The 15,437-nt window shown below is 37.5% G+C and overlaps 1 protein-coding gene and 1 pseudogene across 4 annotated transcripts in view; both read left to right on the forward strand.

The window, feature by feature from the left end:
* LOC129483223 (liprin-beta-2-like) overlaps positions 1-12,842 on the forward strand; it is a 201,372-nt pseudogene extending 188,530 nt beyond the window's left edge.
* The window catches only part of STK38L (serine/threonine kinase 38 like), a 79,691-nt gene that overhangs the window by 36,407 nt on the left and 27,847 nt on the right, over positions 1-15,437 (forward strand). Inside the window, exon 2 of one of the 4 annotated variants that reach the window (XM_055280294.2) lies at positions 13,779-13,918. The exons of 2 other annotated variants lie outside the window; for them this stretch is intronic. In XM_055280294.2, the coding sequence (XP_055136269.1) occupies positions 13,888-13,918 (31 nt within the window). In that variant the 5' untranslated portion in view covers positions 13,779-13,887. Of the gene's footprint in view, positions 1-12,721; positions 12,843-13,778; positions 13,919-15,437 lie in introns of those variants that run through there. One more of the 4 variants, XM_063639194.1, reaches the window with a different exon arrangement.

Consider the following 15,437-nt stretch of genomic DNA (forward strand, 5'->3'; position numbering starts at 1 on the left):
AGATTTATTTTTGACTTTAGCTTTGTTTAACTGACTCTGGTTGTAAAAAGTAGGCATGGTCATTAGAACAACAGTTCTAGAGTGACCAGGATTCACATCCCTGCTCTGACATTTTCCAGTTGAGAGGCCTCTGGTAAATAACCTCTCTGAGCCCTGGTTTCCCGTTTCTAAAATAGAGAAATAGTACCTACCTCATAGAGTTGTTGTGAAGATTACGTAAGATAATGCACACAGTACTGCCTGGCACAGAGAAGCTGTTTTATAAATGGTATCCATGACAACAACAGTGGTGATAAGGATGGAGATAAGGATAATGCTTAGTTGATTTCCAGATAATCATGATCTAAGCTGGGAAGTTTTCTGTCAAAGAATAAATTGAGGCAAGGCACGGTGCCTTAGGCCTGTAATCCCAGCACTTTGGGAGGCCGAGACGGGTGGATCACCCGAGGTCAGGAGGTCGAGACCAGCCTGGCCAACATGGTGGAACCCCATCACTACTAAAAATACAAAAAATTAGCTGGGCATGGTGGCAGGCACTTGTAATCCCAGCTACTTGGGAGGCTGATACCGGAGAATTGCTTTAACCCAGGAGGCTGAGGCTGCAGTGAGCCAAGATCATGCCATTGCACTCCAGCCTGGGTGGCAGAGGGAGACTCTGTCTCAAAAACAAAACACCAGAGTAAACTGACATTAATTTTTAAAAAGAAATGATATATGCTGGTCCAAATAAATAAACAATGAAGTCTTAATGTCACATCTGAATAACAGAAAATCTTGGTTTGGAAAACTTTCTACTTACATTCTCAACTTTTGAGTCAGGTGACGGTAGTTTTGATTTGATCCTATTGATTTATAGGAAAATGTCTACTTCTCATGTAGTAAATATAGTTCCTGCATGAGCTAACGCACACTCTTTTTCTTCTGTTGTATAAGTAGAAATTATTTAAATATTGGCTTTATGGTATGATATCAGCTATTTAAAATGGCCTGTGATAGTTACATTGTTCAATTATAGTTGGAATCAAAGAATGAATTTTTCAATAGAAAAGTGGGCAACAGTCTTAAATCATGCAGCTTACAAAAGAAATAGTTACTTAAAATATATAAAAATATGCTTAAGTAATTGCAATCAAAGGAATGAATAAGCAGAACTAAGGTTTTTTTTTTTAACCTATCAAACTGACAAAAATTAAAAAGATGGACGTTGCCTAGTGTTGGTGCTGTCATATAACTATTGATGGTCAATTGGTACTGTCTCTCTGGAAAGCAGTCTGGCTGTGTATATCAGAATTTTATATGCGAATGTTCTTTGACTCAACAATTACACATCTGGAAGTATATAATGAGATAAGAGAAGGAGTGCATAGTCTGTGATCCTTGATGTTTATTACAGCATAGCTAAAAATACCCCCTAAAAATGGAAACCATTTAAACATCTGTTATTGGGCATTAGTTTAAAACTATGGCGCTTAACAGAAGGTACAGTATGCCTGATCTCTTAGTTTAAGAGAAGGCAGAGTTCAAAAGCTGGCTTCACCATGTGTAGCTGTATGATCTTAGGTAAGTAACTTAATCCAGCTAAGTCTCACTTTTCTCTTCTATAAATCAGAAGAGTGGCACATGCTTTCTAAGGATGTCATGAAGATTAAGTGAAATGATACACGTAAAGCACAGTGTCTAGCACAAAATAACTCATTGTATGTTAGCAACTATTATTACCATGTGCTTCTTAAAAAGGATGAAGTAGATCCATTTGTATTAACATAGAAAGGTGTCTACAAGATCGTAGACACCTTTCAAAAAAGCAGTTTACACAATAGCTTATTTGTATTAAAACTGTATTAAAACTTATTTGTATTAATAGCCCATTTGTATTAAGACTTGTGTGTGTGTGTTTATGCATTAAAGTTTTGGAAGGACATAGCAACAGTTAACATTTAATGAGTACTTGACTGAGTCTTAGGCACTATTCTAAGAACTTTAACACGTATCAATCAGTCACTTGATTAAAATTAGTTAATGTGTTTTAAGTGCTTGGAACAATGCCTATGCTTTATAAAATACTCAATAAACATGAGTTACTAATTTTCATATGCTGTCATTATCTCTGTTTTATAGATAAGAACACTGACACCCTGAGAGTTCTCACAGTTCGTAAGTGGCAGAGCCAGAATTTAAATCCAGGGAGTGTAACTCCAGTCTCTCACTCAACAGTTAAAACTGGATATTATGGGAGGTAGGATTGTGAGGTCACTTTCACTTTGCGATTTGTATACTTATGGATGTTTTCACATTTTTACATGAAACATTTTATTTTTATATATGGGGCAGAAGATATCCAGTTTGGAAAGAAAATAGTGCCTTTTTATATTTTAGAAATCTTTTTTCCCCTCTGTTATTCACTACCTATGGCATATTCCAGAGATCTGAATATATGTACACTTAGGTTGTTCTCATGCTAAGGGTCCTGAGCAAGCAGTTCCCATGACCTCATACACTGTATAAGATTTTGAGACCCTAACTTTGGGGTACACAGCTAAATATACATTTAGAGGTAGAGTCCCAGACTAAATCTACATTACTGAATGGTAATCAACTTCTGTAATTGAAATCTTAATAGCTTTCAAGAAACCTTTAGTCATAAGATTTTGGTTTCCAGCAAGTTTGGGAAAAAATTGTCATTGTTTGGTCATCCGAAGAAAGCAGACAGAAGCCAGTTGTTTGATCCACAGATCGGTAATTGTAAGATAGGAAGCAGTGACTTAGTGTTAGATATGGACATCAATGTTAGGGCTATTAGATGCTACATAATCCAGGACTCAGCCCTGGCTATCAATGTTCTGATATCCAACTTTGCTGCAGGGGAAGTACAGTGTCCTGGAGTGGTCACTGCACTGTGGACTCTCAGCTAGAATGGGAGCTTCACCTGAAGGTTAGGTGACATGGTCTAATCCAAGCTTTTCCACCAAATAGCTAAATGTCTTTGGGCCTCACTTCCATAAAATGAGGGAGATGGACTAGATAATATAGTCTCTCTCACTTAATGACAGATAAGATGGTCTGTATATCACTTAATGGTGACCACCTTCTGTAATTGAAATTGAATTCAAGTTTTGTGATTTTTATCAGCCTTGCCTCTTGATGAACTAAATTTGCAATCTTAGACCTGTAGTAGAGTCTAGAAAATTGCTAAATAGAATTGAACTTATAAACTGATTTATGGGAGTGTTTGCCAGTGTGCTTACTTGAATTACAGGATATCCTTGATGACAACCAACTGTACAATTTACTTTTTATTCCATTTTAGGTATTTTTTTCCCTCTCCTAGATTTGTTTTCCCAATAATCCAGAATTGTGTTCTAAAGATCACAAGTCAATAAAACGGTGTGCTCCTGTTCATTGCTTAGATAGTAAGTTGTTCAGGTATTAATGATAAAGGTCATTACCACATAAAAATTTCCTTCCTGCCTCAAAGTTTTTTGTATTCTGGTATCTTAATGAGATGGATGCCTTCTCTGTTTTCTCATGGTTGCGGAAGTCAAGTGGTCTGTGTGTTTAACACAGTATCTGAGTCTGATGAGTCACATGGTATGTCTGCTTTTAGTTGGGAACAGTTTTTTTTTGGTCAGTTGTGATGGTCAAAAAAGTCTCTTGGGAGAGTTTAAATGACTCAAAATAACCAAACATAGCTCATAGCTACTTAGGTCTTAAAATTGTAAGTTTCGTGATACCATATTTTAATTTTAGTCTTGTCTAATTTTTGTACCCCCAAAGGACTGCTGCTTCTGGCTCTTAAGTTGTTAAAACATTAGTCTGATTTCTTTCAGGGGGTGGTTTTCATTTGAAAAGGAACAGCAAACAAAATAACACAGCAATTTAAAAATTAAAATTAAGAAATAAAAAAGGAATTGGTACAACTGAGAAATGCTTACAACTCTCTCCTGAAGCTGTTCAGTGATGCAGAAGCTTTGAATGCTTTGAATGAATGGGAAAATTAAAATTTGAGTTTATATTTGAAATTTATATTTTACATACTTAAACTCAGTCTATTTTTCAAATTTTGTTGTGTGTGCAAGTATCTGCTTGGTCTGTCTGCCTCACTCTCTATGTCTCATTCCTATTCAAAGTTTACTTTTAAGAAAATGAAAAACAAGTGTTCAAAGCTCCCCATGCTTGTTCAGGCTGCTTCCCAAGCTTCTCCCTTCCCTTTGCCAGGGTGTCCCTGCCTCTCACCACTCATCCTTTTCTTGCCTTGTCCATTCATCAGTTGTTCTCTGGTCACACCAAACCTTCACTTTTTAGCTCCAAATATATATTTTGGGCATACTGATGTTTTGAATCAGGCATTATCTCCCTTAAAACAGGCAAGGAAAGAGTAAAGGGGAGTGGGCATCTTCCTTAAAGCTAGAACATTCATTTTGTCTCTCTCTTCTTTGTGTGATTTTGAAGGAGTATTTCCTTTATGTTAAATAAGACTTGAAGATAATTTAGCTAAGATTATTGTGCTGTCCTGCTTTTTGGTTTTGATATGGGCATTTCTAGTCACCAGTGGAAAAGCTATTTGAGAAGAGAGTGATAGTTTGAGCCCTCGTAAATATGCCCAGGTAGGTATAAGCCACCAAAAAACGGTTGCCCTAAAAGCTCAAGTGTAAGATATGACTGGAAAGCTTCTTCAAAATTTCCATTATTATTCTCTCATTTGTCTTTAGTTTTGTTCCATGACATCTAGACTCCTAAAGTTGGAATTACGTCAAAAAATAAAAAATATCTCTATGGTTCTTGGTATAAATTACTGTATTCCCTGTTAGAAAGGGTCACATCTGTGCCAGCTAACACAAATGCATAGGATGGACAGAAAGGCACCTCATAACAGACTGGACCTCACTAAGGGGGTGTTTTCCCCTTATATTGTGACTACTTTCATATAGGGAACATATTGCATAATTTTAAAGTTTCTGTGTCTTTGATTTACTAGTAAAATTGAACATTTTTCATGTGTTTTAAACTATTCCTATTGTCAAACCGTGTTATTTATTCATTTATTAGGGTCTTTATTGTCTGCTTACAACTTTAACATTAAAAAAGCTATGTATGAGCTTACTTGATAAATAGACATGTATTTTAAATATATGCTTTTAGATACACTTATTTTTTTTTTTTGAGATGGAGTTTCACTCTGTCGCCCAGGCTGGAGTGCAATGGTGCGGGTGACATCTTGGTTCACTGCAACCTCTGTCTCCCAGGCTCAAGTGATTCTCCTGCCTCAGCCTTCCGAGTAGCTAGGACTACAGGCGCATGCCATCATACCTGGCTAATTTTTTTTGTATTTTTAGTAGAGACAGGGTTTCACCATGTTGCCCAGGCTGGTCTCAAACTCCTGACCTCAAGAGATCCACCTGTCTCAGCCTCTCAAAGTGCTGGGATTACAGGCATGAGCCACCACATCTGGGTGCTTTTAGATATAACAGACATTGTTATTTTACAGTGTTTTTCTCCAAATTATTCTTTTAATCTTGTTTGATATACAGTATATACATATGTATATTCCATATTTTTGTAGAATGAAATGTAGCACAAGTTTTCATTGTACTGATTTCCTTTTAAGAAAGCTCATTCCTTCCAAAGATCCAGTAGTTATTCATCTATATTTTCCTCTAATTTTTTTGAAGTTTAATTTTTTTTAACTTTTATTTCTTCCCCTCCTTCCTTCATTCTTTCCTTCCTTTAGTTTTTATGTTTGTCCTTTTGAACCATTTGCAATTTATTTTGCATTTTGGAGTGAAATGAATACTTGACTTGATTTTTTTCCCCTAAATGGATACCCAGTTGTTCTAATACTATTAATTGAATGTCTTCTCCTCTTCTCCTCTTCCCATAATCTATGATTGCGTTGCCTCATTCAAAGCCAAGACTTTTTAAAATCAAGGTTTGGTTTGGTTTTGTTTGAGACAGAGTCTCGCTTTGTCACCCAGGCAGGAGCGCAGTGGCGCGATCTTGGCTCACACTGCAACCTCTGCCTCCCGGGTTCAAGTGATTCTTGTGCCTCAGCCTCCCGAGTAGCTGGGACTACAGGTGTGCACCCATGCCCAGCTAATTCTGTATTTTTAGTAGAGATGAGGTTTCGTCATGTTGGCCAGGCTGGTCTCGAACTCCTGACCTTAACTGATCCACCTGCCTCAGCCTTCCAAAGTAGTAAGATTACAGACATGAGCCACTGCGCCCAGCCAAGGTTATTCTTACATATTTTATGAATGTTGTTCTCCATCTCCTCCTCCTTGCTACTTTTGTGAATAGGATTATTTTTCCATTTCTAAATTTATGTCTTTAAAATTAACATTTTAAAGCATACATTTATTTTAAACTTTAAATTTCCCTATTTAAAAAATCATTTGTCTTACTTTTGACTGACCCATATTCTTTATAACAAAAGTGAAAAATATAGAAGAAAACTCATGATATTGGGTTACTGGATGTATTAATAGCTGGAAGCATGGCTCAGCTGACAAGGCAAAGGGAAGGATAGATCCTTCTGGATGCACTAGCTATCATCTCACTCATCCAAACCCACAATTCAGAGCCATAGTTTAAACCTGTTGGCCCCAAATTCTCTAGATCACTGTAATATCTGTCTTTCCCCCAACCATGCTCTCATGCTCTCCAAAAGTTTCCCTAGGCCACTTAATTCATCTTTATAAATTCTATAAATTTCTGTATATATTTTATAATTAAATATGAATAACATAAAGATATATCATTTTATATATATATATATTTATAAATTTGTTTTTTCCCAGTTGTTTTCATTTTGTTTTACCTTTGAATATTTCCTCCTTTACAAATAATGTTGACATACTCACTCTGGTCTCCCCTCACCTTCATTACCCGTCATCTCCTCCCCCTTGCCATTTACTCCCCCTTCTTGCAAATTGTGGCTTTTTTTCTCTTTTATGTCAATCAAGACAAATATTTTTCTGTATGTGCTCATGTGTGTGCCAGTAATAGAAACCGATTTAAAATTCTTTTAGGTATGCCTGTACTATCTAAAAGTTGGCATTGATTTTTTTTTTTTCCCGTTGAGGTGCTAGATTATAAATATTTGAAGTTATGTGGCATTTCTGCTCAGGTAATTTTTTAAAGTTAACTATGACTTGATTCAGCTGAACATTTTTTTGCAGACAAAATCTAGTGCACTACCAGATAGGCATATAGCAATAGAACAATTAAATTTTACAAATATTATAAGAATAGACTGCTTCTTTCTGAATGTTTTTGAGAAAGACAGGGTGATACTTTATCTAAACATTAAGATCGGTAAATAGAATTTTAAATAAAATTGCTGCTTTGGTAAATTTACCTCTTAGTTTAATTGTTTGCATTTGGTTTATAAACACTTTCCCCTTCTCATTGCAAGTTTAAAAAAAAATAAAGTTCAGAAGGATTTTTAGTAATTATTTGGACCAATAAACTCAGGTATTCTGACATGAATAGCATTACTACAGCCGAATAAGCTTTCAGGTACTCAACCATTGAACTATATTTTTGTGCACAGGAAAACTGTCTATTTCCAAAACAGTTTGAAAATAAAAATGCTAATGTTGAGTTCAGCACCACTGTGCCATCATCACCAACCTATGATTCACAGAAGGAGCAAAGACAAGCATGTCTGTTTATGAAATGCGTTCCTCTGGTCTAGTGATCAGGGCATACGCCACATGGAGAGGGCCACGTTAAATAAAAACAAAAGCTATTAACAGCAGACACAGTAAAGAGATTATAAATAAATTGGTGTGTGTTGCCTCATGAGAATCACTCTTTTGTGAGAGAAAGGGTTAGCTCGTCCCCGGAACAATTCTACCTCTAGTTCTACCCCAAATCACTACTAACTTCTAGTAAGGCTTCTACCAAGAGTTCTTTTTTTACTTTAAATATTTCTTTTTGCTACATTTCTCTCCCCTCTCCATTAGAAGTAATCTAATTTGTCAAAGAAGTAGGCTAAGATCAGAAGAGAGAGGGAATATCTATTAGAGATTAAATTTACAAACTGACAATGGCAGCAGCCCAAGACAGGAGGGATGAGCAGGAAGATTGAGCAGGGAAGGGAAGAAAATTAATAATTTTTGAGCATTAATATGTGCTAGGAGATACTTTAAAAATATTTTTCACTGATTTATTGATTTATCAAACACATGACATATCTCAGTCCTTTTACAAGTACTAAGTTTTAGAATTATCTTAAGTCTTATCATAATAAGTATGCACACAAGTTGGCTATTATTATATTTATTTAACAGGAAACTGACACACAGAAAGTTTAAAGTTTAATTTGCCTAAAGTCACACAGCTAGTGAATGGCTGCACCAAAATTCAGACCCAGGCAATCTGGCCTTTCATCCTGTGCTCTGCCACCATCAAAGCGTCATATCAACCCTATAAGGTTGGCATTTATGATCTCCATTTTAGAAATGTGGATCCTGACTCAGGTTAAATAACTCAGACAGGATCAGCCTTAAACTAACTTTCTTAAACTAGCCTTAAACTAGCTTTTCTTTTACTTTACCCAGTCATCCACATCTGAAACTTAGAGATAATTAGAGATTTTAGTCTTTCCAGCTGACTAACTGAGGCTTCTTTTCATCACTTCTGCTACTATCTTAATTAGGCCCTCACTATTCTGTACTCTCAAATGTGCTGTAAAGGAAGCAGGTGGGTAATAAAATGTGGGTAATAAAAAGTGAATGAGTCTGGGCACGTGGGAATGGAGAGTTGGTGGACAGGTGGGATGTTGTATTGTAAGGGGCCGGCTGCAGCTCTGCTCCAGCTGTCACTGTGGAGCTAACAGAGCTCATTGTGGACAGATGAGACTTTTCAGGAGAAACTAGAAACCTGGATTTTCATGTGAAACCTTCTACTTTCTAAATTCTGGCACAAGCCTAACAGAATGATTCTGCAGGCTACCGTGTTGTAATCCCTGACTATTCATTATTAAGCCTCCTGAGCAGATTTACTTCCTCTAGTCTGATCTGTACTTCCAGCCTTTTGGGCATCCTCCCTGTACCAGCATAATCTATCTGAAGTGCAAATCAGATAGGATTTGAGGGCTGGTTAGGAGAATTAAACGCTTCTAAGAATGTAATATTCCTAGAAGAATTCTGAGTACTTGGGTAAACACTCAATAAATGTTCTTTAATGGCTGTTAGGTTTTCACTAAATTAAAAGCCTTGAGTGATTCCCATTAATGTTCAGAATAATTTTTTAACGTGACAAAAAAGTTCTTTATTTCTACCTTCATCTTTTGCCATTTAACCAAATATACTCAGTCTATCTGTATGCTTAAGTGTGTCAGTGTATTTCATGCCTTATAGCTCTTCCTCCTCTGAGTCCATCTGACTGGTGAACTCTTAGTATAGCCCCATCCCCTCCAAGATTCAGTTCAGGCATCACCTCCTCTATTAAACCTTTGATTATCCTTCCTCTTGAAGCGCTGATTTCTCCCTACTTTGTGTCTCCATAAGATCATGAACTCCCTAAGGGCCGGAACTGTGTTTTATCAGTCTTACTCTCAGCACTTCATACAGTCAACGTGGTATATATCTGCAATAAATGTTGGTTGAAAACAAAACAATTAGTAAAAGTTAATGCTGGGATTTGAAACTTCACCTGACTGTGAATTTCTTGCTTTTTAGACTGTGCCTCAGAGAGGAAAGAAGCTGTAGCTGCCCTTTCATTAGGGACCCAGTTTATACAGTGTACAATCCGAGGACTTATTGTAGCCTAGGGCATTATGATTGCAACTAGTGAATTGAATTTAGGCGAATTTTTATATTACAAGGCAATATAGTAGCATTAAGGACACTCCTTCCTCTGAAATGCAGTATGTGAAAACTAAGGTGAAATCACCAGTTAAATAATTTGTTTTACAGCCGGGTAAAGCAGTTCTATTTTCTTCCTTTAGAAGTTTGTTGGTAAATGGTTGGAGATACCACATCTATTTATAAATGGCCTGAGTGCCAGATTTGTTATCTCCTTTCCCCAGGCTTGATAAAAAAGAATGTTGGACTTAACTATTGGTAGTGTCTCCATTAATGAATAGAGCAGTCTGGAGAAAACACACGTGAACAGGAAATTCAAGGGCACCTTGTGTTTTTATCAGTCCAGGAATTCTAGACTTGCAAATTGTATCCTGTTCTTTTTCTGGCCAAAGAAAGGGCTTTAATAAAACAGAAAGAACAGTGTTAAATCCATTAAAGGAATACATTTGCAATACAATAAGTGCCAGTCATCTAGACCATTCTTTGTAATAATTTGATCACTTCTTAGTTTTGTATAATTTAAATTTTTAAAAGTCTGTCTGTGTCTGGTAAGAAGGAAATAAATTTTTCTTGTTTTTAAAGCTAATCTTTACAAAGATACTGTATAATCATGAGTAAGGGTGGGATTTTTGTTTTTTCTGCAGATATGTTTCTTAAGTAAGATTTATTTCTGAAGGCTAATAGAATACCAAATGATTCTGTATTTCTTAACCCAAATGAAATTATTATATATGAAACACACATATAATTTAAAGTCTATTACATTAGCGTTGAGTTACCATCACTAACAGACTGCCTACTGTGTGCTCAGCACTTTGCCAGGTAGTGTGATGCTTTCATTACAAAGATAAATAGATGGAGATTTTGCCCTTATTTGGTTTTTAAACAAGACATACATGTATGTGTAACTACAATGGAAAGAACATTGTAATCATTACTAAATTATATAGTGTCTAAAAGGAATATTTCATTACTTGACATCCACTTCCAATTTTGGAGTAAAACTCATTACAACTTCTTATGATGGAAGAAACCTCATCTTCTGTTTACCTTCTTTTTTGAAGACCTCAGGTTCATAAATATTTAACTAAAATGACCTCATATGTATTTCTATACTGTTGGGGTTTTGTTTGTTTTTTTAGCCTGGATCTCGCTCTGTTACCCAGGCTGGAGTCCAGTGGCTATGCGTAGGCGCCACCATAGTGCACCACAGCCTCGAACTCCTGGGCTCAGATGACCCTCCTGTCTCAGCCTCCCGAGTAGCTGGGGCTACAGACATGTGCCACCATGCCTGGCTCTATTTTTATACTGTTAATGCAGACAATTTCTTTTGTTTGGAATTGTTTTGAATTCCCTAACACTTACTTATGTTTCACAAAAATTACCTCAAAAGTTTTGTTCAATAATGTTCCTCAAAAGTTTTGTTCACCTCTGGCCCCCCAATTTGGCTTCATTCTGGGAAGGCCTAGTCTGTAGCAGACCATCTCCTATAGCCACTTTCCAGTGGACATAGGTGCTCTAGGCAAGATAGCCATCAGCCTTGTGTGTTTTAGATTCCACCTTATCCTAATCCCATTAAACATTTAAATTGAATAGCAGTTCTCTTTGTTTTGATGCCATGCTCACCAAGCAATCTTCTGAACTTAATATCTTGTTACTCACTTTCTTACTGTGTAAATCAATAAACTGCATTCTGTCTTGTATATTTGTCTTTTGTGAACTTTGTTAGGATAAAGTGGCTTCCAGAATTTGATTGCCCTGAGACACTGGCAGCTGAGGGCCAGACCTTGCTGCTTGGCAGACCGAGCGGCGCAGCCTGCTCGACAAGGCCCCTTGGCAGACAGTCAGCTCCCTCCAAGGCCAAACCCCAAGTTCAACATACATCTTTCTCTCCCATTTCTGCAAGCATAACTGTGAACAGCATAATTCTGTGAGTCATGTGTTATTTCTTTGTGCTTTTTTCAAGAGGCATTATAAAAGGTTTTTTATGTTTTTCACCATTCACTTTTTGAAAGGAATATATAAGGCCTTGGACAACTAGAGTTGGGTCTTGACCTTTTGTAAAGGCAAACTTGTAAAGTGGCAAACCACTTTATAAATTTTTATTGGCTACAGATCTTCCAGACATTTTTCTCTGTTCATTAGTATCTGCTTGCCAGAACAAATACAAGGCAAGTCAGAAATCATTCTACAATCGTAGGGTGTTGCTCTTTAATGGTACTTTTAAGGTTTTCCCGCCCCAAATATTTGTTGAAAAAGTAACAGGCAGTTGTTTACCAAAAAGCATTTGAAGAGAACTATCTATGAACTTCAATTTTATATGCCTAGGGAAGGTTCACTGGAATACTACTGCAAATTGTACACCTGTCCTCCTTTTGAGGATGCAGGATGCATGTTAGCATATTAAAGATGCTGGGAAGGCTGGGCAAGGTGGCTTGTGCCTGTAATCCCAGCACTTTGGGAGGCCAAGGCAGGCAGATCACTTGAGGTCAGAAGTTCGAGACCAGCCTGGCCAACTTGATGAAACCCCATCTCTACTAAATATACAAACATTAGCGTGCACCTGTAATCTCAGCTACTTGGGTGGCTGAGGTGGGAGAATCGCTTGAACCCCGGAGGTGGAGGTTGCAGTGAGCCGAGATCGCGCCACTGCCCAGCCCAGGCAACAGAGCGAAATTCTGTCAAAAAAAAAAAGATGCTGGGAAGTCTTATAGTAAGAAACTTATTTAACTTTGTGTAGTCTGGGTTTCTTAAATTTACTTAAATTCCTCAATTTCTAGTCTATCCTTCCTCTCCCACCCCAAGCCCCAGTTAACAAATGTGATTTGATTTCAGAGATGTTTTCTGTGCACGATCCGTTTCACTTTTCCTTCTTTGACCTTTTTTTTTTTTTTTTTTTTTTCCCAGTTAGAGACAGGGTCTTGCTCCATCACCCAGGCTGCAGTGCAGTGGTGCAATCACAGCTCATTGTAACCTTGAACAAGGGTTCAAGCAGTCTTCCTGCCTCATCCTCCAGAGTAGCTGTGACTACAGGTGTGCACTACCACACCCAGCTAAGTAAAAAAAAAAAAAAATTGTAGAGATGGGGAGATCCCAGGCTGGTCTCAAACTCTTGGCCTCAAGTGATCTTGGCCTCACAAAGTGCTGGGATTAGAGTCATGAGCCACTGTGCCTGGCATTCTTTGACCTTTCTGCATCTGATCCTGAAACACAGAACATGAGCCCAATGATTCTGAAATTTCCAAAAATGATTTGGCAGCATTGTTGTAGCAATCCAGTAAGAGCAGCTTAATCCATAAAAATCACTTGGCCATGATAATTCTTGAGTTTATTTTTCATTATTTATTGTTTTAAAAAATAATGCTCATTATTATTAAAGCATTTAGCAAAATACAAAGATTAAACTAGGTGCCTAGAATAGTATCTTACATTCGTATAAGCCATTGTGGCTTTCCTGTGTATTATCTCAGATGGCCTTAGACTAGGCTTGTGAACCAGGCAGAGCAAATATTTTAAGGCCTGTTTCGGGAAAAGTGACTTGAGTTAAGGGTGTTCTGCTGATTTGAATAAGACCGTATGATCAGTTAGCAACAAGGCTGGGATTAGATCTTTTAATTTCTGACTTCTACCTTCTGTAATTTCTTTTTCCACAGTTGCTTATTAGCCAATCTTTATAGAGTACTTTACTATTGGCTAATTCTTTCAACTACTCTTACTGCGCCCCCTCCCTTCCCCCAATCAATAGGTTGTCTCATTCATTCATTCATGGCTACTCTGAGTCAGATGCAGTGCTGTTGTGAGTTTTGAAAAATGAATCAGAAAGAGTTCTTACCTGGAGGTGTTCCTGGTTTGGTGGAATAACTGTTAGGGTTGAATTTTTCTTAGGAGTGATAAGCACCAGTACCTGACTACAAATGTTAGAGAACACACACCAAAAAAATAAGAAATGCTTTGCCTCTTCTGGTAAAGCATGTTGGAGAAGTCACCACAGCAGTAAGACTTCAGCTAAACTGGGCCATAAAGGATCAGCAGATTCCTGCAGAGACAGCGGTGGATATAACTGCTTCAGGGATAGGTCATGGAAGAGCTCGGAGGCATGAAAGAGCTAGGTATGTTGGGAAAAGAATGAGTGGTGAGGAAGAGCATCAGATAAGGATAGAAAACATAAAAAGCAACAGGTAAGGACAGCAAGTTGGAGTCCTGACTCCACATCACACTAGCTATGTGACTTGCCCCAAACTTCAGTTCCCTACTTTGCAGGGCTGTTGTGAGGATGAAATGCAATCATGCATAGCAAGTGCCTCTATCTTAAATCCTCAGGAGAAAAAAAGGGGGAAATCAGTGAATAAAATATCATAAAGTTCCTGATATATAACCATACTCAGTGTCTGTGAGTTGTTCTTATTTATCATGTTTAGCTAATTTGACTTGCAGTAGACAATGAGGAGCCATGACTGATTCTAAACAAGTGACACGATAAGCTTCTCGTTTAAAGTAGTCAGCAGAGGAACAAATTTATATTGCCAAAATAATAGATGCAGTTTTAGACATAATGATTCTGAGGCTCAAGCAGTACAGTGAGGTATAAACCCCTAACAGGACAACAGTAGAACTGGGAGTTTGCCATAGATAATTGTTTGCTTTCAACCTACACCTGACTTGCTTGACGTCTTTTGGTTCATTCCATCAACCCTGGAATCTAGTCCACTTCAGGTCCACATCCAGGGCTCTGTATCTTCCTGTAATTAAAGCAAGATGGATGTTGAGGCATAGGTAGCAGGTTTGGGGAATACTTTTCAACTAACAATGCTTTGGATGGTCATTCTTGGCAAGCTGGATCTTCTTTGGACTGGTCTGTTATTATCTTCATCTAGATAAGCAAAGCCTCTTTAATGTATGAACTCTTCTAGTCTTTTTATCCAGATGTGGCCATAGGAGGCAAGTCTCTTAGGGTCAGTGGCCACCTGCCGCAGCCATCAGATTTCAGTCTTCCCCCCGTGAAGTGGCCATTTTGCCATACTCCTTATCTAATAGTCCAGATTATCTTCTTTGAAACAGTACTTTGTTTGCGTGGCCCAGTGATCTCTAAAAGTTGGCACTGGAATGCCTTTAAGCAGACATACATCATCCAGTTAAGGCCACAAAGCTTTGCTATTGTTACCTGGCTTCATTCCTACATTTCTGCTTCCTTCTTGGTTCCTATAGGCATTTGAATTTCATTTGAAAATGAAATGGGCTGCACAGTCTGAAGAAGTGTACTATACCTTGTTATAGCACTTTTTGGAATGACCCAGAATTCAGAATGAAATAGGGCAGCTATGAGCCCCATCCAAAGGGGCCTGTTTCTAAAAGTAGTTTCCCCCTACAATATATGTGAACATTGCTTTAGGCTGGTGTTTATATGCATATTTGATACAACACTTCATGTTTCATAGAATTCATAAGGCAGAAGCTACTTCTTACTGTTAAACTAAACTGCATTATCTCTTAGGAGACTGACATTTATCAGGGACATAGCTATTAGCACTATCTTATAGATTTTATTTAGTAATGAAACAACAAAATAGCTGGAACTTTTCTTGTTTTGAATGCTTGTTGAATGTGACCTTTGTATATAAATGTGTCTCT

The sequence above is a fragment of the Symphalangus syndactylus genome, chromosome 5 (assembly GCF_028878055.3).
Source record: "Symphalangus syndactylus isolate Jambi chromosome 5, NHGRI_mSymSyn1-v2.1_pri, whole genome shotgun sequence".
NCBI classification, from domain to species: Eukaryota; Metazoa; Chordata; class Mammalia; order Primates; family Hylobatidae; genus Symphalangus; species Symphalangus syndactylus.